At 29.8% G+C, this 25,745-nt stretch overlaps 8 protein-coding genes across 8 annotated transcripts; 2 read left to right on the top strand and 6 right to left on the bottom strand.

Moving 5' to 3' along the window:
* Positions 1–377: 377 nt before the first annotated feature.
* LOC145743572 (uncharacterized) lies at positions 378–1,292 on the bottom strand. The gene is made up of 4 exons (XM_082561568.1): positions 1,135–1,292; positions 985–1,009; positions 654–876; positions 378–507 (listed from the first exon to the last, which is right to left on the bottom strand). Exons 1-4 carry the CDS (start codon positions 1,201–1,203, stop codon positions 441–443), a joined length of 384 nt encoding a protein of 127 aa, XP_082417694.1. The 5' UTR covers positions 1,204–1,292; the 3' UTR covers positions 378–440.
* Positions 1,293–1,842: 550 nt separating this feature from the next.
* LOC145741475 (ralA-binding protein 1-like) lies at positions 1,843–5,432 on the top strand. The gene is made up of 13 exons (XM_082559070.1): positions 1,843–2,070; positions 2,252–2,393; positions 2,503–2,588; positions 2,711–2,903; positions 2,981–3,137; positions 3,265–3,452; positions 3,555–3,714; positions 3,864–3,938; positions 4,012–4,107; positions 4,182–4,343; positions 4,418–4,515; positions 4,671–4,759; positions 4,894–5,432. Exons 1-13 carry the CDS (start codon positions 1,902–1,904, stop codon positions 5,127–5,129), a joined length of 1,851 nt encoding a protein of 616 aa, XP_082415196.1. The 5' UTR covers positions 1,843–1,901; the 3' UTR covers positions 5,130–5,432.
* On the bottom strand, positions 5,014–6,909 carry LOC145741478 (RNA-binding motif protein, X-linked 2-like). The gene is made up of 6 exons (XM_082559074.1): positions 6,790–6,909; positions 6,533–6,703; positions 6,210–6,339; positions 5,926–6,139; positions 5,721–5,844; positions 5,014–5,140 (listed from the first exon to the last, which is right to left on the bottom strand). The coding sequence occupies exons 1-6, from the start codon at positions 6,792–6,794 to the stop codon at positions 5,134–5,136; spliced, it is 651 nt and encodes a 216-aa protein (XP_082415200.1). The 5' UTR covers positions 6,795–6,909; the 3' UTR covers positions 5,014–5,133.
* Positions 6,796–8,675, bottom strand: LOC145741476 (TAF5-like RNA polymerase II p300/CBP-associated factor-associated factor 65 kDa subunit 5L). Its single transcript, XM_082559071.1, has one exon. The coding sequence runs from the start codon at positions 8,632–8,634 to the stop codon at positions 6,928–6,930; it is 1,707 nt and encodes a 568-aa protein (XP_082415197.1). The 5' UTR covers positions 8,635–8,675; the 3' UTR covers positions 6,796–6,927.
* On the bottom strand, positions 8,675–10,105 carry LOC145741477 (uncharacterized). The gene is made up of 2 exons (XM_082559073.1): positions 10,048–10,105; positions 8,675–9,979 (listed from the first exon to the last, which is right to left on the bottom strand). The coding sequence occupies exon 2, from the start codon at positions 9,946–9,948 to the stop codon at positions 9,028–9,030; it is 921 nt and encodes a 306-aa protein (XP_082415199.1). The 5' UTR covers positions 9,949–9,979; positions 10,048–10,105; the 3' UTR covers positions 8,675–9,027.
* Positions 10,106–11,459: 1,354 nt separating this feature from the next.
* LOC145743795 (pleckstrin homology domain-containing family D member 1-like) lies at positions 11,460–17,486 on the top strand. The gene is made up of 13 exons (XM_082561838.1): positions 11,460–11,562; positions 12,044–12,137; positions 12,327–12,416; positions 12,524–12,600; positions 12,680–12,771; positions 13,025–13,077; positions 13,162–13,256; positions 13,383–13,476; positions 13,782–13,951; positions 14,097–14,187; positions 16,173–16,214; positions 16,288–16,453; positions 16,604–17,486. The coding sequence occupies exons 1-13, from the start codon at positions 11,486–11,488 to the stop codon at positions 16,804–16,806; spliced, it is 1,344 nt and encodes a 447-aa protein (XP_082417964.1). The 5' UTR covers positions 11,460–11,485; the 3' UTR covers positions 16,807–17,486.
* Positions 16,336–21,371, bottom strand: LOC145743793 (uncharacterized). Its single transcript, XM_082561835.1, has 14 exons — positions 21,291–21,371; positions 20,808–20,954; positions 20,471–20,577; positions 20,154–20,313; positions 19,981–20,082; positions 19,735–19,884; positions 19,524–19,669; positions 19,179–19,341; positions 19,005–19,100; positions 18,750–18,869; positions 18,402–18,607; positions 18,111–18,297; positions 17,856–18,016; positions 16,336–17,415 (listed from the first exon to the last, which is right to left on the bottom strand). Exons 1-14 carry the CDS (start codon positions 21,345–21,347, stop codon positions 17,103–17,105), a joined length of 2,115 nt encoding a protein of 704 aa, XP_082417961.1. The 5' UTR covers positions 21,348–21,371; the 3' UTR covers positions 16,336–17,102.
* A 1,658-nt stretch (positions 21,372–23,029) lies between these two features.
* On the bottom strand, positions 23,030–25,590 carry LOC145742333 (mitochondrial amidoxime reducing component 2-like). Its single transcript, XM_082560115.1, has 8 exons — positions 25,367–25,590; positions 25,004–25,174; positions 24,431–24,599; positions 24,145–24,285; positions 23,881–23,907; positions 23,846–23,849; positions 23,707–23,785; positions 23,030–23,150 (listed from the first exon to the last, which is right to left on the bottom strand). Exons 1-8 carry the CDS (start codon positions 25,588–25,590, stop codon positions 23,030–23,032), a joined length of 936 nt encoding a protein of 311 aa, XP_082416241.1.
* Positions 25,591–25,745: the final 155 nt, after the last annotated feature.

The raw sequence follows: 25,745 nt of genomic DNA, 5'->3' as shown, positions 1-25,745 counted from the left end.
CAGAGGAAGTGGTTTAACTGCTTGATGACATCCTGGATATACTTGATTTAGCATGGCATTTGTTAAGACTTGGTAAATTCCAATCACAAAACAACAAAAATTGTTTCTGGATATTTTATTTTCTTAAATACGAAGATTGTAATAGTTACAAGTTCTTATGATAGACGAAATTTAGAATTTAAAATAATTTTTTCAACTAACATCCTAATTTAAATAAAATTTACAACTGGGTAATGGCAATTAAGCTGGCAAAGGGATGACTTCACTTTTTAATCACTAAATATAGGAGCCTTCTTAAAAGTACTACTGTCCAGAACGGAAAAAAATACATCTCTAAGTCAAGCAAAAATTTAAACGCAATAGAAAAATGAGTTTATTTCGTTTATAAAAGTTGATTTTTACATTTACAAGAATATTTAGATTATAAAATTGTCATTTTTTTATAATTCTTCCTTATTTTTAGAAGTTGTGTCTTCTTTGTCAGCTCTACCAGCATTGGGATTTTTCCTAAAAACACAATAAATTTAACAAAAAATGTAATTAACAAAGCCTAGCATGTTACGATTTAAAGTATTATAATATGTTATTGCCTCGGCTTGAGTTTTAAAGATCTCACGATTTTTTATGTAACTTTTTTTGATAAATCAACTTACTGAAAATGTTTAATGACTTTGTTTATAAATTGAACTGCTTCTGTCATATTAAAAGTTTTAGTTTCCAAATCAGATAAAGTTTCTGCCTCGGCTGCTTTTAAAACTACAGCTTCTAAGTAGTCGTTATCAACTTCTGTTTTGTCTTGTAGAAGCTTTAACATATCGAAAGCATTTCCTTTTCTTGATTTGGTTTCGTATATTTCGCCAAATGCTTTCGACGTGCCTGTAATTAAAAATTAACATATTTTTCTAGAAAATGAATATTTTGATGAAGTAAAGTTTACTTGCCAATTTTGACTTTTTATTCACCAGATAAAAAATTTTATCTTACCGACATCAATTACTTCGCTTAGCGACTAAAATAAAATAAACATATTAGTTAACTCTTGTAAAAATGCAAAACAGTATGCCCATAACAAAAGAGGTATAAGTTATAAGTTTTAACAATGACAATATATATATTTATAAAAAAATTACTAACTTTTAGTTCCGCCCGCGAATTTCGAACAAATAGAATGCAAAGAAATAGAACCAAACAAGACAATTTCATTTTGTTGTATTGTAGCCTATCAAAGTTTTCCTAAATTTTGTATATTCAAGCAATATTTTAAACACAATCTTGATGACTAACTTAAAACTTTAAATCTATAATGCAATTTAACTATTTTAAAACTTTAAAGCTAACTTAGGGTGATTATGTTAAATAAAATAAAAGTTTGCTACATTCTATTGCATTATTTACATTCGTACGTGTCTATCTAACTATACTTTCTAAACCTATGCCCTTTGGCTAAATAATATATCGCTTACAAAACCATGGCATAAATGTCGTTGCAAGGCTAACATGCTACAAAATTTTACTAACACTATCTACTATAAACTATTATTTTAATGTTTATAGAGAAGCACATTAAACTTTCTTTTAACTTCTTTTGTCACGTATTTTTGAGATCGTATAAAAATTACAAAATTGTGTTTGTGTTTACCTACATTTTTTAAAATAATGAGTTTACGTTAAAATTTTGTACTTTTTATGGATTTGTACTAAATTGCCTTAAATTTATAAAAATCAAATTTAAAAAATGATTAGTTAACATAAAAGTTGGAAACATCAATGAATGATTACCTCTGTTTAATCGGAAATCAGTTACAACTTTTAATTTGTTTTGTTTACGTTTTGCGATTTTTCTTCCGTTCTATAAAAAATTCAATTTTATTTTAATTCAAGTTGCGTTTTAACTTAATTTAATGGCGGATTCACCCGATTCGAGCGATGATCTTAAAAAGAAGAAGAAGGAGAGGAAATATCAACATTTCACACCGGATAATGAAAGCGGTGACGAACATGAATTTAAACAAAATCAAAACAAAAAGTCGAAACCATCAAAATTGTTCAAGAAACCTTCATTTTCAAAAGGTAGTGCATGCATTAACTTTAAATGTAGATGCATTATATGGTTAAGGGTGATTGTCCTGTCCTTAAATTACATACTTCAGTAATGTACCAATGCTAAAACCATATTGTCACCAATCTAAAATGGGGACCATATTGTCACCAATCTAAAATTTGCATGACTAAATATATTGTTTGCCTTCAGCTAAGCATGGTAACAAGCGTGGAAAAGTACCCGATGTATTTTCACCAACCGAAGAGCAATCTCCAAACTTTAGGTCGAAAGACACAAAAGAAATGAAAAAGAAATCACAAAGTTTACCCCGAGACCTAAAAGTCTCATTCAGGTATCAGAAAAAATATATATAGGCTATTCTATTAAATATTGAGTCAAAAAATATGGATTTTGTTATTTGGTCTAATACTCTTTAACAAACCCATAAATTTTATGTTCAGAGACAAAAAAGATAAAACAAAATCCAAGAAAAGAGTTTTATCTGTGCCACCCGACGAGCCTGCCGAAACACCTGAAAATGCCGAAAGTAATTTACTTTTAAATCTAACCAATTGTTATATTTTAAAGACTAGTATATTTATTACTTAGTAAGATGGTTATGCTAGACTTTCGTGTTTAAATCTTAATAAAACTAATATTTTTTTTTAGTTTTAAACCCAGTGTTTGGCAAACCATTGCAAGAGGCTGTAAATAGGACCGGATACCACGATGGGGTTCCAATTCCAGCAGTTATAAGAGAATGCATTGATGATATACATGAACGTGGGTTAGATAGCGAGGGAATTTATAGAATATCAGGGGTCAAAACAAAAATGGATGAAGTGATCAAGTTTTATAATAGGTACGAAACTGGAGTCTTTTTCCACTCTCCAATTATTCGTAGATTTTACAAAATCTAACACTTTTTGTTTTTTAAAGGGAAGAGACGCCAAACTTAAGAAATTATGATACATACACTGTTGCTGGTGTTTTAAAGAGCTTTCTACGGGAACTACCAGACCATATTTTAACTAAAGAGTATTGTTCGAGTTTCGAAGAAGTTGCAAGCAAACATAGTAAAGCAGAGAAAATTCAAGTAAATTTTAACTCTTTGAAATATCATTAGATTAACTAAGTTGTCACAATCAAAAAAAACAAGAATTAAATACAAAGTAATTCTTAAGTACTAAGTAGTGTGTAAAAAACTTTTTTTTAATTTCTAGGGTTTTCGAGACTTGCTCGCAAAACTACCACACTGCAATCAAGTACTTGTGTCCTGGTTGGTTATTCATTTTGACGAAATTATAAAACACGAACAACAAAGTAAAATGACAATTCAAAATATTTCAATTGTTCTAAGTCCAACCTTGCATATAAGTCACAGAGTTCTTAATGTTTTCTTTATGTACTGGTAAGTTTATAAGTTCCGGAAAAAGGTTATATTTACATGTAAAGATGTTGTAAAACTGTTGCTACATCAACATTAAAATCAACAATTTTTAAAATTTTGTAGCAAGGATGTATTTAAAGAAACAGAGTACAAGAAATTGATTAAACCGATGAGATGGCAAGATTTCGCAACAACTCCCAAATTTCCAGATCAATATTCAGAAGTAGTTGAAGAGATATCAAGACAGGAATTTTTACTAAACCGTCTTCACACTCAACTACAGGTTATTTTAAGAAAGAAGTAGTATAAAAAGATCTGTTTGTTATATGATGGTAAAAAATGTGTTGAAGTGAAGGAGGTATCTGAAGAATAAATATAAAAAAAAAAATTTGGTTTCACTATACCTAATTAAGAATTGTTTCTTCTCACTAGGCTGGAAGCAAGGATCGGAAAAAAGATGAACGATTGTGGGAAGTCCAGAGAATTCTCACTCAACTAAAAAGACTAGTAAGTTACCTTAATTTAAAAAAGTTCTGTTTGTATAACTTCAGTTTTTTTACCTTATTTTACTTACCTGCAGAAGAGAGATTTTGAAAAGAAGGAATCACAAGAAAAGTTAAAGAATTTAACAATTGAGAGAAGAAAACAACAAGGTTCAAGTCCTGGAAATAAGCAGGTAAAGAAGAAGAAACTTTTTTAGAAATAAAATTTTTCTTTTTTGTGAGGATTAATTAATAATTTTTTTGAAAGCCTGAGAAAACTGTCACTGATGTTGAACACACCGCTTTGCCACAAAATGAAGTCGCTGAGAATGATGAGGTCATCAATGACGATGATGATGATGTCATAGAGGATGATCCAGAATTGATTCAACTGCTGCTGGAGGAAGAAAGAGAAGCCCTTGTAGAACAAGTAAAAAAAGCGTTTAAATCTATTTTCTAAATTAAAACTTTACCTAAAATAAATGTTAATGTATTTTGTTGCAGGAAGAATTAATGTTAATGCAACAAGAACTGAGAAAAAGAATTATGGCAGAAAACGAAGAAGTTGAAAGACTGAGGGGAATTCTGGCAGATTTGGAAAGGTAAATGTTTAGGCAGTCAGCATATTTTACCTTGCGTATTGTTAATATATATAACCCAAACATGACTGCAAACAATTTTATGCTACTGACCAGTACATAGAAGTTATTTTATCAATAAAACTTAGTCTCACAAAATCTAACTGTATGTTTTTAAGTCAAAATCAAAACACGATATCGATAGCTACCGAGTCGTCTGATGATATTTTAAGTTCAAGTGAAACTCATGGAGAAAACACCAATGAAGGTAAATATTACAAAAAGTATTTTCTATATTGAATAAGCATTGCCTAGCATTTAAGGTAAAAAATAGACTCATTAGATTTAAAGATTGTTTGGTAAAATAAAAAACTTGTAAAAACAATTTTTTTTTTAAATTAGGCTTATCACCTGTAGCTGAAGATTCGATGAGCTCAGATAATGAAATGGAAGAGGAAGAGTTGTGTCGCATTCGTGACGAGCTTATCAAAGCCAACCGTGACATTGCTCGAAAGAATCAGGCTCTTAACCAATCGATCCACGATGAACGAGAAGCAGTTGTGGAGGCAAGGGTTAGACTCAGATGCATGGTGTACAAACATCAATATCCTATTGTTATTTCTCAAACCCAAACTTAACTGTTTAAATGCTAAAAGAAATATTTTTCTTATATTTACCAGTAGATGTAGAAACTGTTTATAAAAATATCAACAAATTAATGTTACTGTAGTAACTAATGTATGAAATAGCCTGTTTTAATTTCAGCCACAAATTTTTGAGTAATTATAATAAAAATAATACGATTTTTAAAATATCAAGGAAAAAAATTGGTTATACGGTACTTGGCATAAAGATATTGGTGCAAAAATGTTTATTCTATTAGATTTTTAGTATTTGGGTTAGCTTTTATGTGTTCAATTAAAAAAAATTATGCTGCTACATATTGTGGATGTTTTTTGTAAATACAACTTGCTATATTGCCAGAATAAAAACCTAATATCAAATATATTTGTTTATGTAATTAACTTATAAACAGTAAAACAAATATAACTTTACCACATAATTATATAAATGCCATATCCTTTAAAAAATTATGGAAATATTTATTAAACACTGCTTTTAGGATCTACACTAGATAGTTTTTTTTATCTTGACACCTCTTTCGAAATCCTATACATTTCCTAATTTTCCCCTTTTTAGTTTTAAAAGGCACAACTAAAAACAGTTACTTGTATTTTGATTTTTTTGAATGTTTTCTCGATTTTTTTTCTTCATCAGATGAATAAGAATGTTTATGCTTTTTCTTTTTCTTCTTTAGAAAGTCACTTTTCTCTTTTTTACTCTTCTTTTTATCTAAAAAATAAATTAAACTTTATCAACTTCGATCTTAAGTAACTCAGGTTAAATAATATATTAGCAATTTTTGAAACTTACGTTCTTTTTTTACAATCTTTGTGTCTACATTATATTCTTCATCGCTGGAAATCACAACTTCTTCTTCATAAACCTCTTCAATTTCAGGCTCGTGAGATACTCCAGGAGCAACTCCCTTCTCATGGATCATACTCGTGAGCTCATCCATATCATCATGTTCTTTCGGGACTTTGTAGCTCAAAACATGATCTACTCTTAATTGCCGTTGTTTGATCTAAGTAAAAAAGCATAAGAAGGTCAAAAATCTTAAAATTATTAATAAAATTGATTTGAATTTCTTTTGCCTTTGTTCCATTAAGGTTATCTACTGCCAGTATTGTACTTCGTTGATCTTCGTAACAGACAAAAGCAAATCCTTTCGATTTTCCTGTTTTCTTATCTCGAATTAAGTTGATGTTAACTATTTCTCCATACCTACATTTTTAAAACAGTTTGTTAATAATCTATCAGTGAGTTTTAAAAAAAATAAATAAGCATTAGTCTTTTAAAGATGTATTTTAATTTTTACCAACAAGTCACAGTAAATTTTAAATGTCAAAAACCTAAAATTCATACAAAATCCGATATTAATTTAATTTAAAAAAATAATAATTTCAATGTTACTAACTGTGACATTACACATATTACATCTCCCTCTGTTAACTCAAATGGCATGTTGCCCACATAAACCCATGCACTGTCCTTATATTGGTTGTGCCATGATGATTTCGTTCCAACAACTTTCATTCGAATTTCTTTATCATTGAGCTCATTTATTAACCGAATTTTGGTTAAAACACTGAAAAAGCAAGCAACATTTTAAGATTGTAATGAGACACCAAGAGCATATATCATTATAGCTGATTTTTAAAGTACTCTACTTACTTCATATTTGAATTGCTTCTTAATACTAGGCTATATTATCATATTTTTAATAATCAAAAATGTTTCTAAAAAAGTGAAAAAAATATTTAGTGTATATATATAATAATAAAGTAATGCACAAGTTTATTAATAAATCAATTATTTTTCAACTGAAACACAATGAAGAAGATTATTAGCATCAAAACATGTCGATAAAAGAAGTTTGTATTTTTTCAATAAATCCCATTTCGAGATAAGATGCAAAGTTGGATCAGTCGCCATTAGGTTCCATGCGCATAAATGAGAATCAAGACCACATGATGTCAGTACTGAGCCATCATGATTAAAACTAAGTGAATACACAGTATCAGTATGGTGGTATAGTTGTTTAAATAAATTCCCTGATGATATATCCCAGACTCTAATTCTGCAGTCTTCCCCAGATGTTGCTAACCACTTACCGTTTGGGGAAAACGCCATCGCTTTTACAGAACCCCAATGACCAAGCATTAATCTCACAGTTTTACCGGAATTAACATCCCATAAGCGTACAGTGTGACCTGCTGTTGCTAGGTAACTTGAATTTGGATGAAAGCCAACACTTTCGACACCGTTTTGATGACCGGCATAAGAACGAAGAGGGTAAGTTCGTTCAGTTGTCCATAGCTTAGCAGTGGTGTCATACGACCCTGAAATAAAATACATACTCAACGGGCTCATTGCTACACACCAAACTGGGTAATTATGGCCCCAATAAATCACAGTGTTTTTAATTTCTTTAACATCCCACAACCGTATGGTTGAGTCCTCGGATGAAGTTAAAATAAATTTGTCGTTATTTGTATATTGCACTGAATAAACAGGACCCAAATGCCCATACATATCACCTATAAATGTTAAATTATTAGCTGGACCATTTCGTTGAATGTCCCACATTTTTACCAAGCCATCTTCACAGCCAACTGCTATTAAGCCTCTAGAGTTAGAAAGAGAAGCTGAAATAATGTCAATTTCAGGGGAATTTACACCGTACAAGCAAACATCAGGTACGCTAGGTGGTAGCATTTTTAATCTTTTGCAGGTATTGCTTAATGAAGCTGTGTCGATATCAAATTTATATTCTGAAGGTGGATTAGTTTGAATTAGGTTTGAAGATGTGTTTATTGATGGTGGGGTTATCATTGTTCTTTCTATTACTGGACTTGGTTTTAGTACAACTTTGCTTATACCATTGTTTTCGATTTCAGCAGATTTTTTAGGTTTTTTCTTTAAATCTTGAGCAGTTATATCTAGATTATCATCTCCTATGATTTGAATTTTTTGATTAATAATTTTCATTATTAACAAATTGTCTTGTTGCTGTAAAAACTGAAACAGTAAGTTTTTTTCTTTTTCAGAAAGCTCAATCTTACAGTGGGAGTTTTGGATTTTTGGAATTGAGATAGATTTTGGCAATGACATTTCTTTTCCTAAACTTGATGAATTTGTACCCTCAGTATCAAAATCACTTCTGCTAAAGCGTGCATAAAATTCCTTAGCTTCAGTATTTCTACCAGCTAGATTTAAATCAAGGTAGAAATAAACGAACACTGGGTACAACAGGTTTATTAACTTTCCTCCTTGATGAATAACAAATTCTTGAAAACTGTCAAACGAAGTAAAATATTCTTCTAACTGAGATGGGGTCATTATAATAGTGTTATTGTCAGACAATGATGCTGTAATTTGCTGTCTGCATGTATATTCTGCTAAAGATTCTTCAAATTTGAAGTTTTGTTTGAAAGTGGTTTCTGAATTGGTGAAATTTCTTTTTTTCAGGTACTCCAAAATGTCGCCCTGGATTTGGTCAAGTCTTACACGTTTCATAACTTATTGTCATATCAGAATTAAGTTTAAGCACTTTAACCTGCAGATAATAACAAATAGATTTAGATGAGAAATATATATGACAGTGAATTATTGATAATAAACATAAACCTAAATAAATTAGGCCTTTAGTTTAAGTTAAAACAAAACAGCATGATGTACCAATTAATTGCATAAATAATAGGGCATAAACAAGAAGCATAGACCACTCAAAATAAATTTATAAAAAGTTCAGGTCTTTTTGTGCCAATTGCTTTACAAAAAAACCTTCATAGATTAAATTTGTTTTTTGGGGCTATGCTCTTGCAAATTAGATTAACATATAGAAAAAATTAGTATTCACAATGAATTAACTCATTTTCATCACAAAAATATCGACACATCAATATAAAATTAACAATCTTCTTTGTTGATATTAGAGAGTACTTTAATCATATCTTCAACTTCAGGTCTATCAGCAGAAGTTTTGCTGCGATAAATAAACGAAAACACAATTTGATCATCTTTTTTAGAAACTATAAATTCTCCTCCAAGCTGTTGAGGATCATCTTGGATATTTTCAAACATTTGTGGAATTTTTATATCTTGAGCCATTGATTCTGCATAGTATGATAAAGCATTGGTGTGATACACTTTACCTACAGACCGAGGCAAGCTAAGAAATTTGTAAATATTTCTCTCTTGGTCCAAAAACATTGGAAATTTTGAACCTGTTTCGTTTAACCAAAGAGTGGCACCACTTTGAACCCCGAATGATACCAAAATTATTGCACAACCTTGTTGGCTAAAATCCCGCTTTAAAGTCTCAAGTTTTTTAACATGATTTCGTCAGGGTAGTCAGGCAAAATGTCTAAGAAGAACAACTAAACAATGCTTACTATTTTTTTCAAATAACACCTCCGAGTTTAGAAAAATACTTTTCTCATTTCTGGCATTAATAACAGAAAAATTTTCCAAAAACACATCACCATTTTTACGTAAAAAACCTTCAGAAATGTTAAGAGAAACTGACTGGTCAATTTTTACAAGAAAATTATTCCAATTTGTTTCAAAATCAAGCAAAGCATCCGCTATTTCTCTTACCAAGTGGTTTCGGTAGTTCTCTGATATTTTTTTCTCTAAAACACCCCTAGAAAAGGTTTTGGTATCTTTGTAAAGGGAAGAATAAGCATGCATTACACCTAGAAGCATGCCAAGATACTTGTTAACAAAATTTTCAGGAGATTCTTGAAATTTTGCTTGACATTTTTCCAGAACTTCAGTTCCACATTTTAAGAAGTTGTTAATGCCGTCTGTTAGCAAAGATTCGCCCATTATCAGATTATACCACCTCCGCTTCAAATGCCTACATTTTATAAATACATACTGACAGATAATAGAAAGAAAATTTTAAAAAAATAGTTCTTTACTTACTAACAAGTCGCAAATTTTTGTTTAGTTGAAAAGTTCGTAAGCAACACACACACACACACATGTTTATATAAATTGTATTACTGATTTAAAAATAATGGCATCACTTGCCATGGCCGAATAGTCTCATAAATATACTATAATAAATTTAATGTTTTAAAATGTTGCTTTTATTTCATTAAATGTCATTTATACGTTTATAAAAAATTACCACTGAAATTTTAATAAAAATTACGCTTTACTTTAGCTGTATTTCAATTATTTTTATTTAAATCTTGCGTATTTGTTTACTACTTACGTGGGAAATAATATTCGTGAATCTACTAAAACATAACGTCAATTGACACTTAGATACCCTAAAACCTTTAAATGTTATTAAACTCTTTTGTACCGGGTATAGCTTAGCAAATTTTATTATTTGCACAGGAATAAATCTTTTGTTTTGCCAAGCAGAATTTACAGCATTTATTAAAATTTATTTAAAGAAAGTTTATATTTATTTGATAATTTAATTCAACAAATTGCATTGAAAAGGCAGGATGCCCAAGAGCCGCAAATACTCAGGTAATATACTAACATTATAGCTTTGTATAAGTGTGGCAAACTGTATTAACTTATCGGGCCGCCAACGCATTGTTTATTTACAATATTTGATATTAATAGACTGTTAAATAAACGTACACAGTATTTAAAGAGGGTAAAGAACTAAGCAGTCAATCAATATGTTGCAAGGTGTTACTGCAGGAGTAAACAATCTGTTTGTGTAAATATTAATTTAGGCTCAGACATATAAGGGCTAAATTAGTTCTATGTATACTCAATTACATATGTCACGTAATGTCAAAGCGAGAACAATCATAATTTGACTGTACTTCCTTGAAAAAAGTAAAGTTTAAAAACCACTTTATATAATATGTAAAATTTAAATTTCAAGTATAAACCTAGATTAGTGTGTAAAATTATGTGCGAAAAGTTATGTCAGACTAAATACGTTAAAAGGTTTTTAAAAAGTGTTATACAATAGCTATAACAAATATGACTAATATAACCCGAAGTAAAGACATTATAATATAGCCATTTATAAGAGTACTTTAAAACTTATTTAATAGTAAAACAAAGCATAAAAAAGTGTGCTTTAAAACTTATATAATAGTTAAACAAAGCATAAAAAATTAGAATAAAAAATAAGTTAAATTAATTTCAACCGCAATAAAATATGTGCCAAAATTTAATAAGTTTATAAATTCTGTTCAAATAATAAAGCGAAAGTTATGTGCTTACAGAAACTTATATGCGTGGTTGCTTTGTAAATATAATGTCATAATAAAAAGTTTTATTGAAATAAAACAGCGCATAGCAAGTTATATAGCAGTAGTGTATAAAAGCTGGTAAAAACTAATATTTATATATTTTTAATAAAGTATCGGCTAAATCTTCAAGTATGAGTGTTGCAATCCAAAAACAAGGAATTATGATGAAAAGGCCGTTTGGTCATGCATCGAATAAATGGTCAAAAAGGTAAATTTAAATGTAATTATTTAAAAGGTGTTTGTTATAAGATTAGCAACTAAAGCTTTTTTTATTATAAAATTTTGCACATTTTTTTTATTTCAATAAAATGCACAATTTTTTTAAACTGTAATAGTGAAATAGCATTTTGGGGATATTTTTAGCGATAAGCTACGACTAAATATTAAAAAAAAGACAGAAGTGAGGCCATTTGTGATAACTTAAAAAATCTCTGACAAATACCTAAAATCAATTTATTTGCTTGTAAAATATTAGCATTGGATTCGAACTCCTCTATGTCGTTAATCATTTACATTTGCGCAATCTCGCATTTATTTGTCGCAGTTAAACTTAAAAATCCCTTCAGCATCATAGTTTGTTGAACTAGTTTCGTTATTGGCCAAATTGCACAACTTTAAATTTGCACAGACAATATTGATAAAGAGTTTATTGTTTGCCAAGCAACTTGACATCATAACTTTTTTTAAAGGTTTTTCGTGCTAAAAGACGGGTTTTTATTTTACTACGCGGAGGCAGAAAAAAGAATTTACGATGAAAAGAAGTTTTTTAACATTCATCCAAAGGTATTTTTACTCCCTCTTATCAATAAACAAACCTATCTCAGTTTCGTACATTTAAAACTTGTTTATTTACAACTTGCATCATTTTATTGTTTAATTCTCGTGTTTTGAAACGAAAGTAAACTTGGATACAGCATACCTTTTGTCATATTTTTATTACCAATAAAATATTTATAGAACTTATGCGTTTAGGGTATTGTACCACTTGGTAATAGTAGAATAGAAGAGACAACATTGTCTGGAATTCCATATGGTATTAACATATGCTTGCCTGATGACAAGGTATTTACTTCGCCATGAACATTTTTAATAGTAACCCAGAAACATATAACATACATAGTCAAGTTTGGTAGAAACAAAACACTCAAACTATATTTGATTTACTACAGACCATTATTTGTGTTGCTGCCGAAGACCATGAAACGCGTAATGGATGGATAAAAGCACTGGAAAGATCGGCAAAAATGTAAGCCTTACTAGCACAATACATAACCTAATAAAAGTTATTCTCAAAAAAATAACAAAATTTATATATTACTTTTTAGTAATTTTGAAAGCCTGCAACTTGGTGATACTATGATCAAATCTCTTCAGAGTCAGAGCTTACAAATGGCAAGAGAACGTCAAGAATACGTTGGTTGGTATTTTTAATTTTTTTCGGTTTTGATACGAAATGATATTTTAAGATCAATTTACAACCTTAATTTAAATTAAATTAGATTACTATGACTTAATATTATATTAAGACACGTTACTAACAGCAGTGGGCTGTAATGTAAGCAATAACAAACGGACTAATGACGTAAGAAAAGAATGACTGTTCAACTTAGAAATTATTAAATTTAGAACAAAATTATATTCTTAAACTTTAAAATTATTAATTGTTTTAGACAAGTACATTAACGAGTCGGAGGAACTGGGTATTGAACGAAAACAGAACGAGGTACTTTCTAAATAAAGTTAAGAAGTTTTAATAATTAACATGTTTATAACTTTAAGTTTATATTAAGAATAATAATTTTCATAGGAATTGGAAAAACTTGTTGAGCAGTTAAGTCAAGAAAAATCTGAAATCGAACTTCTTGTTCAAGAATTACACATCACCCAATCAGAAATTAAAGAGTAAATACAATCATTTTAATTGAACAAAATTGTAATATTTACAAAAATATATGTTATAGGTTGTATATAACTATTTTTTGTTTTAAATATATTTTATTTTTTTGTAACGTTTTTTTGTAATTTTAGTGATTTTGAGAAAACTTTGGCCCAGAGCAAAATCTTAGAAGAAGACAGAAACCAATTGGTCGAACAAACAAATAATCTCAAAACTGCGATTAGGGTAAAAATACTTAGGCTAATGTTGTTTATTGTAGGTTCAAAGCAAATATAAAGATTTCGAGTTGCGACCATATTACGAGCAGCAAATTGTTGTATGGTAACCTGCCAAATAAGTTTAAAACTGCAAAACCACAAAATAATTTAAAATAAGAAATATATACTAATATATATAAATGGTTTAACTAAATAAAATTAAAAAAGCTAAAATCATCAGGGTTTGTAAAAAGCTCATTGCAAAGACAACACGTTCAAATCAGAAATGAACAAATATATTTTTTAATTGGCCCGCAAAACTTAAATGTTTAGGACTTGAACGATGAAAGAGACAACGTAATGAAAATTCTCCACACAAGTGACGTACATGAGGGCCAACATCCAGAGATACAAGAAGTCAGTGTGGAACTACTGGAAAAATTAGATTCCATTATGGAACGGGCAAAGAAACTGGAACAAGATAAATCACAAATACAAGAAAAGTAGGATTTGTAATAAAAAATAATTTTATTATTTAGTTAAAAAATGTGTAGATTTGTAAAGTAAATTATATAAGGTGAACAAAGTATGAAAAGAAAGTGAATGCTGTTGCATATGCCTTATAAAATAAAATTATATTATTTTTAGATTGGAGGAAAATGAAAGGAAGACTCATGAAATTGAGAAAGAAAAAGAATCGTTCTTAAAAGTCTCAGAAGATCTTAAATCTGAAATTCAGGTAAAATCTATATATTTAAATATCATGTCAAACCTCCATATAAATAAGCATTTGAAACATAATATTGTAACGTTCGAGTCTTTTATTCTTTCGTATCATATGCCGTATTATAATTTATAGTTTATTATAGCGAAAAGATACACATACAAAACGTTCACAAACTCGTCACCCGAATACTACCACCGTTTTGCCTGCTCTCAAACTTAAATCAATCCGGTGACGCCCTTATCAGCGGGTGCAGACCAATCATTAATTTAAAGGCAAATTAAGTGATAACGCTATTTGTTACATTCCTCCCTTCCCGATAAAGGAATGCTTTACAATATAACAAAAACATACACAGTAAACATAAAAGCGGTAAACATTACTAATAAATCAGAGGATACAGAACATTATACGTTTAAAGTTAATACTAATAAGATTTGCCAGGTAATTCATGAAATTTAATTAACCTGATGTCTCTAACTATGTGATAAGACATAAACTTGACAGATCGGATTAAATATGTTATATCGTTAATACGTTTAACTACTTTATATGGGCCGCAACGCTTATCCCCAAATTGTCTTAGCCATACATTTTCTCCATTAAAAAAACATTTGTATGAGTTCACGATGTGATTGAAATTAATTTTTTCTTCTTCCACAGTAAAATTTTCTGCTCTTAACAATTTAAGCACGTCGGACCTACTAAAATACCAGTAGTACCTTCTGTGCAGATGTTTTAGCGCCATTTTAGGCGTGTGATAATTTTTAATGGTAAAGTCCAATGCAGATTGTTGAAGGGATCGTGGGACAATCAATTGATAAGTTTCAGATTGATTGTAGGGTGAAATCCATCTTCTATATAATATACCATCCTGCAGTGTAAGGCTGTCCCATTGTTGATAATAGGAATAAGCGGTTTTGCTCAATGAGCCATAGCAAAACGTATTTAAACTTGGTCGTTTTAAACCGGTATTCTTCCAATAAACAATGCTTTTTATATCTTTGTCCAGATTTTGTTCTTCACGAATTAAGCTTGGTGTCTGCAGGGGATTTTTTTGTGGCGTTGCAATTATTCTTCGTATGTGCACTATTTTCGGATTATTTTTCATTTCTGTTTCGATCATTTCTTTTTTCTTCCTGGAGTTGTTATCTTTTTTGTCCTTTTTACCCGTAGGCCTATTGAAGTTTGGCAAAACGATTTTCTCTTCAGGGTGACTAACTTTCTTTACAGTGTCTTCTTGAATTTTATTTTGGTTTGTTTCATTAACAACAGCATTTGATTTAATCAATTTTAAAACTTCTGTCCTTAAATCATTAATTGATAGTGACATTGTGGTCTTTAACAAAGAAAGCTCTACTTCATTTTTATTTTTCACATTTTTTTGTTCATTTTTCCATTCCTTGAACAGCTGTAAATCTTCCTGTAATTTTTCAAACTGTTTCTTCATATTTTCAAAGGTATCCATCACTTTAACCATGACTTTAATTTCAATTTCCTTTTTAATTTCTTCTAAATCGTCATAGGTTACTAGATCGTCGCATCGGCTAATGCTTTCATTTCCATTATAGTATTCTTCAGGTGCGCCAATTTCACTTAAAGTTGCACAATACATTTTAATTTAATATTCTACACGATCTCGGCAGGACCTCCAATGTAACGTTCGAGTCTTTTATTCTTTCGTATCATATGCCGTATTATAATTTATAGTTTATTATAGCGAAAAGATACACATACAAAACGTTCACAAACTCGTCACCCGAATACTACCACCGTTTTGCCTGCTCTCAAACTTAAATCAATCCGGTGACGCCCTTATCAGCGGGTGCAGACCAATCATTAATTTAAAGGCAAATTAAGTGATAACGCTATTTGTTACAATATGTAGATGATACTTAACACAAAGGCTACGGTTAAAATTAAGGATATGCCTTTATTAATATTAATTAATGACGTTTGGTGTACCAGCCTTTCAAAGATAATATTTTATATTTTTCTAGGAACTCAACAAAGAAAAGAACACAACGGAACAAAATCTTAAAGTAAGTAGAAAAACTTTAATACAACTCAAACAAGTTACTATGTTTTATTCAACCCTTCTTTACTGGGATTTAGATTGAGATGTTGTCCAAACAAAAACTTCGAGCGGAATTAGAGGAATGCAAAGTTGCTTTGGGTAGATTGGTGGATGAATTGGTGAACAGAAAGTGTGAGCAATGTGGTTACAACCCGCATAATATACAACAAGAAGGATTACTCAAAGATGTCAAGAGCCTAAAGAGTAAGTTATTCAAGTGTTGCTGTAAACATTTGGTTTTAGAAACTTGAAAGTCATTTACAGATTTTTTAATAAACTTGCATGTAACTTTAAACACTCCTTTTTAAATTGGTTGACTTTGAATTACAACAAGTGCATTTCATTTTCCTGCAGAGTTCTTTGAAGAAATAGCTATCCGACATATGATTGAGGTACAAAAAGTAAAACCTATTTCCAGAACCAGAGTTTCAAAACGACTTTCCAAAATGAATCTAAGCCTTCCCAACGGCAACGGGATCCAAATTGAAAACACAAATCTCAAACCCGTTGGCGTGGCCAGGGCAAAAGCATATGCAAAGTCTTTCAGAAGACGATAACTTTACAGGCAAAAAACAACTCGAAATATTAAGATAAAAAACAATCCATAAAATTTTTACTTTTGATTATGTTTTATATATTTATACATTAATGTTATCCATATACATATACATTATGCATTATCATCTTAATATTATGTTTGTCATCTAGAATAGTGTATAAGCTACATATATGATCAAAACTTAGTTACTATTTATGTCAAACGCTTTTTTAACCTATGAACATTTGTTTTACTCTTGATGTTAGGTTACTAAGTTGTTTTTATATTTAATTATTGTAATGGATGTGTTATATTTTAACGCGTTTTGCGTCCTAAACGAATTGAAAGTGGTCGAATCCTCTGCTTATTTTCCCAATTACTGTCATATGGAGACAATAACCCTGACCGCGACGTATTTTCCGCTGGAGGGGGTGTCACAGCATAGAGCAAGGACCTGACGTAACTTCTTTGTGACGTCATCGAGTCTTCGAGGTAGCTGAGTTTTTTCTTAAGAAAAAAGTTGGATTTTCGTAATTGTGCTTCTGTTTTTTGCGCTTTTTCGTTTATGCTTTCTTGTTTTGTTATTAAGTTTTTTAATTCCTGGATTCTTGAATTTGATTTATCCAACCTTAAAAAAACAATGTTGTATATTTAAATTTTATCATGTATGAGCCTTATTAATAAATTTTTTTCTGCACCATATAATGCAGATTATGTTGAGATAGTTTTACAATGGCATAACTGGTTTTATTGGACTATAGATCAAATATAAAAAAATAGAAATCGATGTCTCAAATTTCAGATTAGAAAAAATAAAAGTCAATAAAGCTTTGTGATTTATATTGCAATTTTTAATTATTTGGTCAATTAACTATAACAAAAAATCGTCAAGTTCTTGATAAACAAAAATAAAAAAGGAAAAGCGACTCACAGGTCACTCATTAAGCAATGTACCAGATCAAAAGAATTAAACATAGAAAAGCTAACTCGATAATGAACAAATGTGAGTATCTCTTTGACTTGAATGCAAAGCTAGCCTTGAAAATATAAAAACATACAAAAACTTACTTTTCTCGCATTTCTTTTGCGTGGCTAAATACAGTATCACCCTGATGTTCATTTAAAATGATCACATTGTCAGATTGAACATGTTTGCTTTTTGTTTCAACAACTGGTTTTTCTTCAAAATCAGAAGGAGATTTAAACATCCGTTCACTTGCACGAGCACTCTGAAAATGTTTGCTTTGGTCAGTCTTTAGCTTATTTAAATGCTTAAAATCTTGTCTACATATATATAAACTGGAATGTAACCAAGTTATTCACCTTGACTGCTCGTTGCGTTACTTCCAGCTGGTTCTGCTTCTTTTTGACTTCATTTTTTGTGTATAAGATTTGTTGTTCAATTGTTTTCACATATTTTTCTAAACCCCGATATTTTTCGTTTTGTGTTTTTAGTTCTGCCTGACATCGGTCGTAATGCCTTGTTCTCTTTTCAACGTTTGTTTGTAACCTAAAATTATGTGTAGAATATAAAAAAAAAGTATAAAAAAAGTGTAAGATAAAAATGCATAATTATGACTAAAAAACAGCAATGTTTAATAAATCTCACTTTACCTATTATATTGAGCATTTAATTTCTCATTTTCTTTCAAAGCCCTATCCCGTTCTGTTAAAGATTGGTTCATCTTTAAACGGGCATGCTGGATTGCAATATCTCGGTTCTCACAAGCTAAATCAGGATCGGTTTGGATTTTGACATCACGAGTAACTTTTACCCATTTCCGTCTCTCTTCCTCCATCTCGCGGTGCAATCTTTTTATCTTAATAAAGAATTTACAGACCAATTTTTAAAAATTTCAAGACCAATTTTTTTTTTAAACCAATTTTTAAAAATTTCAAGACCAATTCCAATTTCAAGACCAATTTTTAAACGAGTATTGTAATAATTTTGGGTATAGTTACCGCATCACGTAAATCTTGTTTAACTTTAATATCCTTCTTTGCCCTTTCTTCCGACTTTCTGTAGGCGATTCTCACTTCTTCCAATTCGTTTACAAGATATTTGTGAGCTTCTGATAAATCCTGAACATATGTTATCATATTATATAAGCTTTAGTGTCATATGCTAAAGCACAAACTAAACCAAAATGTTGTGGTAAGAGCTTAGACTTAGAGCATCGCGAAACAGTAGCAATAATAAACTAAATAAATACTTACTTGATTTCTGGATCTAGTTCGATATTCCCTGGAAACAATTCTGTCCTTCTCTTTACCAACTATTCCACGTTCAGTTTGGAGATCCATAAATTGCTCCTGAAGTTAAAAAAATTAAATAAATATCAAAATAATGTACTTAAAAAACATTTATAAATTGAGTAGGCCTATATGTACTTTGAATTTTTCCTTGTCCTTTTTCATTTTTTCGCAGCTTAGCAGAATTTGATCTTTTTCCTTTTTAACTTGTTTAAAAGCTTCTTTAAACAAATCCCTTTGTTCTTCGACTTTTTCTTTTAGTTTTTTAGTTTCTTCGACCTCAATAGAAAGAGCTCGATACCTTTATGATAAACATTATATAAAATGCAATATGCAAAATATTATTGGCAGTTTCTAATCCTTTTACTTAAACCTTTAAATTACATCTGCAAACAACACAAATATAACAATTTCTAAGTCGATAATCTTAAGTTCACGCTAGTGATGACAAAATCCTAGAAGAATAGCTAATCCCATATTTACCTGCTAATGTAAATGTCTCTTTGTGTAGTAAGCTCTTTGGTTTGAACCTTATAATCATTAATTGTTTTGTTAAGTTTAATTTGTTCTTGTTTATGTTGGTTGATAATAGCAACCAGTCGCTTTTCTTCAGCATTGCATTTTTCCACCTGACACAAAAGTAGTTGTTTTTAAATAGTAAAATAGCCTATTTGCAAATAAATTTAATACTAACTTCTTTCATTAGCTGTTTATTAGTTGCTTGTGATTCGCTTATATCTTGCTTTAGGTTAGCGGTGTCAGTGGTTAAACCTTTGATCACACCGGTCAGTCGTTTTTTTTCTTCTTCTAAATTATCTCTACTAGTTGTAAGTTTTTCACCCCACTAAACGCAAGTAAGAATATTGCATATTTTTTTAAACAGTCCTCTATACAAATAATATATCACATCCTAATTACATAAAAATAACTGAAGTCTTACCTTGACATATTTATCACATTCTTCTTTTAGGTTCGTTGTATTTTGAATCAGATTTTCCTTGTCAGTCGACAGATTTGTTATAGAATGTCGTAAATCCTTAATCTATTAAAAACAACAGTTACATAAAAACTTTAAAAAACAATTTATAAAATCTTATTTTTTAGATATTTTACTTGGCCTTCCAATTCATGTGTCGATTTTTTAAAGGTATCTCGTTCTGCTTGAAGTCTTGTACAAGCTGCATAATATTTATCAGAATCGTCTAATATTGACCTGATATATTTTTCTCTTTTTTCAGAAAAAAAATTTGAGCTTGTAATGTAATCGGCGTTTCTAAAAAGGGAGAAATATTATACAAAAAAGAGTTTTCTCAATTTTTTGAGGGCAACATTTATTTTAGGGCAACACTTTCAAAAACCGCCTTCAATACTAGATTTAAAGCAGACAATAGCTACAGCCTGTGTAATAAAAAAAACAATTTTGCATTTACCCATGTGTCAGTTTTTGGGCATCTGTGATATAAACATCTTTCATATCGATTAAACTTTGTTCTTTGATAAAGTAGGCATCTCTATGAGTTTCATCATATTTTTCTCTCTAAAATTTAAATTTTTGTAAGTTTTAAACTGGATTATCAACACTTAAGCCCATTTTACATTACATTATGTTGCTGATTGTTGAAATTTTACTCAAAATGTTCTTACTTTAAACCACAATCATACAATACGACTTTATAGCCTATAGTTTAAATAAAAATGTATAATGTAAAGTAAAGTATATTACTTTAAATTACTGGTAAAACACGTCAAGCACGTAAACTTTTATACCTCAAGCATATGGTAATATCTTTCACGCAATAAACTTGTTTCATTTTCAGCCTTTACGATTTCATCAAAAGAAGATTTAAGTTGAAAAGTTGCGGTTTGTGACCGGTCGTATAATCCCCGCAGTTGCTTTTCTGTTGCTTTCAAATCCTGTAATCAAAGATTTATTGTAAAATACTGTAATAACAGTCCTTACTTTTAAAAGCCTTATCGAATTTATTAATGTATTAAAGCTAAAGTGACGTCAATATTATGATTTTTATGCGTTTAAACAAATTTATTTTATATAAGTAATTGAAGTTCAACAGTATGTAAAAAAGTGTCAAAAATATTAAGAATAAGAATAATAGACCTTATGGTCTTGTTTAATAGTTTTTAAATACCATATAAGTTTTGCAAACCTCAAACATTTTTATATGTAATAGACACAATTTTAAACATCTTTTTTTATAAGCCTTCTAACAAAGCAATGCATTAATAATTCACCTTGTAAGTGTTTCTGTTTTCTTCACATACATACGACTTTTCATCTTTAAATTCCATTCTATACTAACCACTCCTTCCTTCTTAGTTAAGCAAAAATTAAGCAACTTGGTCGTTTTTTGGTATGCCTTAAACTGAATGCGTTTGTGGTATAACGTAGGCCTGTTTAAGGAATTTTGTTCGGTTTTATTAGGCTTGTAAAGTATACAAACTCCTATTATATAAATACGTTTACAGCTGCCTTAAATTTATAGACCCTATGTTTCACAGTTTTAATTTCAACCACCCCTTATACTAGTATTCTAACTTGTTTACAATAGATCAATCGTAACTTAAATTAAACCTTAGTTAAAAATTGCTACTTCAACTCTCGTTTCCAATTGTTCGAATTGTAAGAAGGTCACTTACGCTTGTTTACTAAACACTACGCCGCTATTTTAATAAGCAGATTCGATTTCATTCAGCACAATGAAAACTAAATTTCGTTTTCCACTTTTTCTCTATGGATACAAGCTACTTTAGCCTACTAAAACAACGCTACCATTGTGTGGCTAATATTTTAATACTGTCTTTATGTGAAAAATAAAAAGGCAAAAAAACATTTTTTTGGACATTACTTTTTTTCGAATAGCTTTCTTATAGCATATTGTTTGGTTTTGTGTGGTAAAATCCACAAACTTTTCGTTTTTCAAGTTTGTGGTTTTAGGTTTTGTCAGTTTCAAGTACATTTTAAACACTCATCTTTAAAATAACATAAACCCTACCTTTTAACAGAAAATTTATTTTATTACAAAACAACTACAAAACACAAACACTGTACAGAAAAAATTCATGAGAATTTATATGAAACTATGTGGTGGCCGTACGAAAAAACAACATAACGAAAAACACAATACATTTTACTACTGCGGATAAATTTACAATTTTAACACACAAAAAAAAAGCTTAACTACACCATGTATTTATATATTCTTGTGAAATAAGGTCAACCCGGTCATATTTTATAATAAGTTGTATATATAACTATAGTATTTTGACTGTTTTTACATTTTCTTGATCTATCTTGCAAAAAACGGTTGTTTTCATAAATTTTTTTATTCGATCCATTGGTGTACTTTTGCATTAATTTAGAATTTTCAATTAAAGTTGTTTCCTTTTTTTTAATCCGATGATTAATTTCAAAAAATCGAAAAGACTTTTTCAATAATTTTTCTTAATCGTAAAGCACGTCATTTTTTCTTGGTCATTAACATCATTAAATGTTATAATACAAGGATACCCAATTTCTCGTTTGAATATACTTCATTTGACAAAGCCCTTAATATCATCCTTCGCAGTAACAAACTAATTTATCTTCAAGAAATTTTGGGCTTTATATAAGCGAGAATTATACAATAACAAGTACTCGTAACTTGATTGTTGTTTAGTTAAATTAGTTTAGTGTTTGTAAGTCTTATTGTAACACTATAATGCAAATAACGCTCATTGCAAATTTGTTTGTGGTAACGCTTAACCCAATTCAGTGTTTAAAAAACCTCAGTGATATATTTGCTTAGTTTCTTTATTTAAAAATAAATCTACAGAAATAAAATGCTGATTACTGAAATCAACATTATTCTTAAATTTTTTTATAGTATCAAAGAATATTAAGAAAGGCCTAAAACACCAAATATCTTTAAACGTTTACCCATTTATTTTTCCTCAGTTTGTGCAACTTTATGATAACCGAATATAATACATAATTAACAAGCAAAAACCTCGTCACCAACATTTATAAATCCTTGATCACGTGTTCCGAGGTTTACACCGAACAAAGGACTTTGCCCATAATGTATTTTGTCCTCAGGATCACACATTCTGTAACTATAAAACCATAAATTTCAGGCTTAAGTTATACAACAGGGTTAAGTGATGGCTTAATAGGCTGAGCACGTAGCCCACCATATTTTAATGCGCATGATTTTAAGTTGTGAACATTTTCTTTAAAGTTTTTGGCTTTTATTGAACCATAATTTTGTGATGTTAATACTAGTTAATACTACTAGGGTTGCAAAATGGTTTTAGTTGTCGATGTTTATATCTATTTATCTTCGGCGCGGGAAGGCCGACTTTACGCCCAAAACATATCATTTGTTACCCCTTCCAAGACTGGAGTTGACTTTAGCAAAATGAAATATTATTGATTATAACTGCCTAAAAATCAATCCACAGATCGAATTTTTGCCTTAACAGGGTTCATGACGTTTATAGTGCCTTACTTAAGAACACTACAACATGGGAGCAATGTTGATCGAACCAAGAATCAAGTACTCAATCCAAATATGTTTAAACCACTTTTTAAAATTATTACAAAGAATTTGGGACATTTTTTTTGTTAGATAATTTATTTTAATGTTTATTTAACTAACAATAAACTCACGTTTTTAATGTGCTTATAGGCTCTCCATCAGGATCTTTAATTCCTGTCTCTGGATCGATTGTAGTTCTAATACACCTAACTAAAACATTTTTTCAATATCATTTCAACAAAATTTATTTTAAAATGAAAATATTATTACCTTTCACAATGTTTAGCAAACTTGAACTCCACTCCATTGATTTTAATGTTTCTCCAATTATGCTGCAATAAATAAACTAAATAATACAGAATAAACCCAGTAAAATAAATAAAAATTTGGTAAAATATAAAAATACCAACAGCAGGGATTAAACTCGGTACATAAGTTGTAAAATATCACATGGCGATGGCATAGTACATTTACCACTTGGTATTACATCACCACATAAAAAAGAATACCCAAAAAACTCAAAAATGTTTTTTAATTTAAATTACAAGTAAGTAAATAATACAACTTACCTCTTCATATGGCACATTTCCTTTAATCACAATGTTAGGTCGAAAATTACGAGGCACAATTGGTGTTTTTATTCTGGAGTTAAGATCTTTTAAGGATTCCTCAGATAAAAGATTATGTGGCGATGAATCTTGAAATGCCACCTGGCATTAAAATAAAAGAGTTTAAAAACCTGGAGGTAACAAATATTAAACAAAAATTGTAATGCCAAAATATACATTTTACATTTTTTGTTTCTCTTACTTTAAAATTATTAAAAACTAATTAATATTAACACATTTAAATTACCTTTCCATTGTTTTTCTGTTCATTAGCAAACTTATATTTAGCGCACACAGGCCTGGTTTTAAAGTACAAAGGATGATATACAAGTCTGACTTCTGTTTCAATATAAGTTGTCAACCAAGATGCTATCTCCTCACCACAATCTAATCCAAAAATATCTTCACCCCAGACTCTATATAAAAGTTTATGATAAATAAATTAAAACTTTTTTGTATATATTTATCTTTAATGTCAGGAGGCGAACTTTATAATCCATACATAGAATAACATTGGTTACATAACAGAGTTTTGAGTTTCTTTGATAGTTAGGAATACTATTGATTGTAAATGCCTGATAAATTTAATTTTTTTTGTTTTTTGTCCTGTTTTGAGTGCCTCAAGGAAGCTACAGCATAAAAACAGTAAAGATAAGGGCCATAATCTTATATATAAAAGCCAGGTGTTTTTAGACCATGCTGCTAGTTAAACAAAATAAAGTAGACACAAATTAATAAGTCTTTTGGTATAAGCATGTCATTAGAATACTAAGTAAATATCCAGAGAATATTTAATAAAAATTAAATATTCTTTACTTACTTGCATTGGATTTCTTTGGCAGAATCATCAGGTTGACTAACAACAATGTTATCCATTTCAGGTGCACTTAACACCAAACAGTTTTCACCAATTTCTATTTCAATAAGCACAAGTTTAGGTTGCATTGTGCCATGTATTTGTTGACCATTTGGAGAAATGACCAAAAAGTTTCTAAAAATAATAAAATGTTGTTAATTACTACATGAAAATGTGCATTCTTATTATACAACATTTACTTTTTTTTTAAATAATTTTTTTTCTAATTATCAGTTAAAATTTAAAGCAATTATAAGTATGGGTTAAGTTTTAATAAGAAGTTTATCTATATAGTCTAAAAATTGACATATTTTTATCCAAAGTTACCTGTCATATCCTTGAATATCATTTCGAAAACCAACTGGTGTGCAAAATGCACGTTCCAACTCAATTCCCCTGCATGATTTGATGGGATGAATGTACAACTTTGACACAGTTGCAACTTTCTTCCACTTCTTGCGTGTTTTGAGATAATACACCAGCCCACTAAGGGCCAGTGCACCTGTTGTTAGACCAAACACAATCAAATGACTTTGATTTATGCTGGTCATATTATTTACCCTAAAAGTATAAGCTATGTTGTTTATTATATATTTTGCAAACTTACTAAATTTTTTGCAAAAAAAATTAAATAAATATTATAAAATTGCTAATCACAATTTCTAACCTACTACTAAAAACCACATGTTATAAACTGTGCGTTACT

This window comes from Corella eumyota, chromosome 2, assembly GCF_963082875.1.
Source record: "Corella eumyota chromosome 2, kaCorEumy4.1, whole genome shotgun sequence".
NCBI lineage: Eukaryota > Metazoa > Chordata > Ascidiacea > Phlebobranchia > Corellidae > Corella > Corella eumyota.
Note: the sequence above shows the minus strand (reverse complement) of the source record. Positions and strands in the feature narration are given on the sequence as shown.